The sequence below is a fragment of the Girardinichthys multiradiatus genome, chromosome 2, assembly GCF_021462225.1.
Source record: "Girardinichthys multiradiatus isolate DD_20200921_A chromosome 2, DD_fGirMul_XY1, whole genome shotgun sequence".
NCBI classification, from domain to species: domain Eukaryota; kingdom Metazoa; phylum Chordata; class Actinopteri; order Cyprinodontiformes; family Goodeidae; genus Girardinichthys; species Girardinichthys multiradiatus.
In genome coordinates this window covers 32,187,900-32,192,900 of record NC_061795.1, presented here as the reverse complement: position 1 = coordinate 32,192,900, position 5,001 = coordinate 32,187,900, and the positions used below count along the sequence as shown (strand labels likewise).

Below are 5,001 nucleotides of genomic sequence, written 5' to 3'. Positions count from 1 at the left end.
GTCACCCTCTCAGAAGGAAAGGAGGTGACATTAAAGACCTACGGTGTCTCCATGCAGTTCCAGGGGTTATAACACAAATGTAATTAAATAGCTCACTATATTGACCTAATCAGATAGGAGAGCCATAAATTAGTGGACACGCTCACTAAAAGGCCCTCTCCTCTCAGCTAGTGTGCATCTCTGATCGTTTATCATTTGAAAGGAAGAAGGATGGCAGCCAGCATCTCTGTTGTCTCTCTCTCCCTCTTTTAATCGCAGACAAATGTCATTCCTGCAGGCAGGAGAGGCTTCTACCCTCATGCCTATTTCATCCTCAACTTGTGCTTTAATGGGAGAGAATGGTGCACAGGTGAGGCACAGAAGGAGAAGTTTGTGAAGCCTGCAGTTAACCACTTGGTTATTTTGAAATTTCCATGCAAATCAACCAAAATCTGCCCTAATTCTCATGTGAAAATAAACATGATTAACTGTTAATAGGTCCTGCAGAGCGAGAAGACACTTTCCCTCATTTACGCACATACTGTACAAACGCTTATCATAACCACAAGGGTTTCAGCAGAGTGCGTTGTGGTGGCGTTCATTTTGCACAGCAGCACAGCCCTTTATCTTAACAGGGCTGCTCTTTAAGATGCACAGAGGTGAAACCCTCTGCAGGCTGGATTCAGGAACCAGTCCGCCGCTGCAAATCACAGCGTGCGCCACCACTTTTTATTTGATTGAATTCAGTATTTATACCCTCCCAAAAAGCAGAACAATAATCGTTAACTTAGAAAATAACACTTAATTACTCTGGCATGACCGAAATCTTAAATGTGGCGCATAATTTGCTCGTAAAGATTTAGTACAACTTTAATTTACAACGCCTCGGATTTTCTTTCTTGAAAATGTAAACATTGAAATATTTGCATTTACACAATATTAGATTTATTTAATCTACACACATAAAAAAACTGCTATATGAGTTCTGAACAGCTTTGCGTGTAATCAGTTTAAAATGTTGGACTCCATACATACTGTATTCAACTTGTGGAGCAGGAAAAAGTACAAGTTTACTCTAAAATCAATCATTAACTTTGCCTTCATCGGAGACCTTGCATCATGGATATCCATGCATGGGGCAGAAAGAAAAATATTTTCAAGCGTGCGACTTGGTTTTTAACAACGAGATCTTCCCATTTTTCTGGTTTTGAGTGAACAGGTTAAGGCAGTCATTTTGTGTTTTAATTTAATTTATTGCAAGATGAAAAAATACATTTCTTCACTCGAGCAAAGTTTTTACTGACAATAATTAGGATGATCAAATGTATATAGGCCTAAAATAAAATAAATGTACAACATCAAGTGCAGTTTGATGTTAAAGCAGGAGTTGCTCCTGCAGCTGTCATTTTTGCTTGCCCTGCTCTTAACATTTGCATAGTTTTTATTTTTAAACTACATGCGTATAGACAAATGAATGAGCCCCTTTAACCTCATCTGAAACTTTCATTTTTATTTCTATTCACATTTCAATTTTAGCCAGAAGGGGGAGAAAATGCTGCGTGTGTATGCGTGGTGCGCCTTTAAAAACACTGAGATAAATAACATGGAAAGCTAAACAGAACAAAAATATGATCAGGAGAATTAATTTGTTTTCCATTCATGAAGGTTTATTGATGAGTGATAAATGAATGCATTCTTCACCTTCACTTTAAACATTGCGGTTTATTTCATAAATAAAATAAATGGACATTATTGGGTTTCTTAATGAAAGATAAATACTTAAACAGCTTATAAATAATTTGATGCAACAAATAAACTGTTATTTTGGTCTAATTAAAGCAAATTATGTATTTCTCATTTTGGTATTTTATCATCAGTCCCACCTGTTGATTAATCTTTTGATCTTTTTGTTAATCAGGGAAGAATATTACTGATTCTATGAGCTCATCCTCTGTGTTTTCTGTCGGGCCTTTAGTATAAATCAATACTGAGTACAAAGTTGCTCTACAGTCATATTCCCCACGTGGCTCCAACAGAAACCTATGTCTTGGCCACAATCAACTTTAAATATTAAGTAATGGAGCGGAACAAGGCAGTCATGATATACAAAACAACAATTACACACAAGTTCACAAAAGGAAAAGAAAAACAGAAAAAGAACAGTTAAAACAGCAGCCGTACATGACCAGCATGCATGGTTTCACTTTCAACCGTCTCCAAACTTTTGAAGTGGCTGAGTTTGGATATTTTTCACAAAACAATTCAAATGAGTGGTGTGACAATGATATCATGAATATCTAAATATATTTAAAATAAACATAAAACAAAGCTGCTGAGCCTGGAGAATTAGTTGCTTTTCCAGTCAACAAATTTGCGTGAAAGGAGAATAGGCGCAGAGAGAGGCTCCTTTACGCAAAATGTCTGCAGACAAACATTAAGAAGCGGACTTGGATTCTTCAAAATGTGCGGAACCTATTTACTTGTATCAAACAGAATCCTCGTTTAGACATGAAAATGCCGTTGAAATGACAGAGAACAGTTTTTTTGTTTTGCTTTGAACTTGAGCAGATTTAACCGACAGTTTCTATCAAACACACACAACCGTCTTTTAAACTGCGCGCAAACTAGAAGTTTTCTGTGTGTTTCAGTGTGAAGTTCGCCTATTAAAAACTTTTTCAGCGCCGACACTCACATGAAAAACTCCGGAGATGAAGGGTTGTTGTCGCTGCTGGAGCCCCCGTTTTCTCTGAAGCCGGTGCTGATCAGCTTCTCATATTTCTCCTTGTAGGCGTCCCTCTCCCTGGCCAGCCGGGATATCTCCTGCTTGAGGTGGTCCACCTGCTGCATGAGCTGCGTCTTCTCCCCCTCCAGGACGTGCCGCTGCTGGACGCGCTTGTACCGACAGGACTGCGCATAGCCTCTGTTCTTTAGCGTCCTCCTCTTCTGTTTCAGACGGATGACTTCTTCCTTGCTGACCCCCCGGAGCTGCCGGTTCAATTCCCGCACCGACATGGTCACCAGCTGCTCGTCCGAGAAGCGCTCCTCCAGGCGCATGTGCTGGTGGTTGCCCCCCGTTGCCGCCGCCGGACTGGGGACCGGAGGACGGGTGGTGTGCCCCTGTGTGATGGTGGTGGTGGTGATGGTGGTGGTGGTGGGGAGTCCCGTTCTGGGCTGCGGCGGCGGCGATGACCGCGGACACCACGGCGGCCGCTGATCCCATCTCCTCCCCGGCCATGGCGCCTCCTGCCCCGGCTGCGCCGCCGAACTGCTGCCCTCTGGCATAGCCGTCGAAGGTTTGGAGCTGGTGACTGCTGCTGATCAGTGCCTCTACGGCGTCCTCCGGGCTAAAGCCCAGAGCTTCGGGGTTCAGCTGCTGCTGGTACCCGGTCATCCAGTAGAAATCTTCCAAGTGCGTCTTCTGTTCGCTCCCTGATCCCGGACTGGGCGCCGAGAAGCTTGGAGAGGGGGGAACCGAGCTGCAAGGCGTGCTCATCGGGGTGGAAGATAGGGATCCCCCGGCGACCAGGCGGCTGCACTGGTTGATGCTGCGATCGGGCTCCACCGGCTCCTTTTTCACTTCAAACTTCATCAGATCGAAGTCATTAACATATTCCATGGCCAGGGGACTGGTGGGCAGGTCGGAGTTGCTCATTGCCAGCTCTGATGCCATCCTCTTGCTGTTGACAGTCCTCCAAAGGGGGTGAGGAGCACCTGTCAAAGTAGGCTGCTGAGACATGCACTGAGCCAGCTTGATTTATTTATTTATTTTCTTCAAAACCGAAGGAAAAGTGAGTTCTCTCGCACTAATTGCGCAGCGCAGGTTCTGGTTTTGTGAGTCGATAAGTTTTTTCTCTCTCTCTCTTCAATCTGTGTTGCACAGACGCATTGGAGCAGCGCTGTTTCCTCCCTCTCTCCCAGCGTGCGGGTGTCTGAGTGCCGCTCTCTCTGTTTCTACCGTTTAACACTTCATGGCTCCTTTTAGGATTAGTGCGCCAATTTGAGGAGGTTCACGTACGTGTCCTGGCCAAATAGTTGCCTAGTGGAAATGGGAGGAAAAAACTCCACCCAAGGATTGATAGATTTTTTTTTCCCAAAGAGATCAGTCAGCCGACGAGTTAAAAACCATTGCTTAGTTTTATAGGCGTCCTGACGTCAGGACTGAATTATGAAATTTACCGAGACCCAGCCAATGAGCACGCCAGTTCACGGACTTAATTAGCATAATAAAGGAAAAAGTTATGTTTTTTTTTTTTACTGTCCAAGTATATCAAGGGGCTGATTTTAGATAATAAAAAAGTCATAGTTCTGTCATTTTGAACAGAAAAAGAAATAAAATTACAAAAATCATAAACTTTATTAAGTAAGTTTCAAAATCGACTACCCAAAGTACTTTATATTGCCACACATAACATAACATATAACTAAATTAAAATGCATCAGGAATATAATTGAGTTTTTATTGAAGCAGGACCTGCTGAGAGGCCAGACTTTATTAACCATTTTGATTACATAGCCTGCATGCTGAGGATGTTGCATGTATGTCTTTCATTTTTTATAGGCAAATTGTTAATTAATAAATCAGTCACAAACTATCTACGCGACCTTTCATCTCTAAACCGAAACTTTTGTGTAATACGTAGTATCATCAAGAGATTTAAATGATTTTACTCGCCTGTATCTTCAAATCGCAGATATATTGTTTATTTAACAATAAAATTAAGCGGCAACAGATAGCGCATGAATGTGAAGAGAGTTGAGTGCTTGAAAACAGCATGGCACGGGTTTGGTCAGATTCAATTGATTTGAAAACCCAATATCGCCACCTTTCGTTATAAATGAGAATTTCCATTGCGAAATAGTACAACCCACTTCCACACTTCATGTATCTTGCCCCAATATAAAGCCCTATCTTCCCAACAGCACAGTCTGTTCTGACAACATCTTCACGTCTGTCTTCCTGGAGTCCATCGTCCCAATCCTACATTATGATCACAGCGTTAGTGTGTCTCTGTTTCTGTGTCT

At 42.5% G+C, this 5,001-nt stretch overlaps 1 protein-coding gene across 1 annotated transcript; it reads right to left on the bottom strand.

The window, feature by feature from the left end:
* Nucleotides 1-1,624: 1,624 nt before the first annotated feature.
* Nucleotides 1,625-4,162, bottom strand: LOC124883901 (transcription factor Maf-like). The gene is given in 2 exon segments (XM_047391376.1): nucleotides 1,625-3,100; nucleotides 3,102-4,162. Coding segments are annotated over 2 exon segments (1,047 nt in total). The 5' UTR covers nucleotides 3,716-4,162; the 3' UTR covers nucleotides 1,625-2,667.
* Between the last annotated feature and the right edge of the window lie 839 nt (nucleotides 4,163-5,001).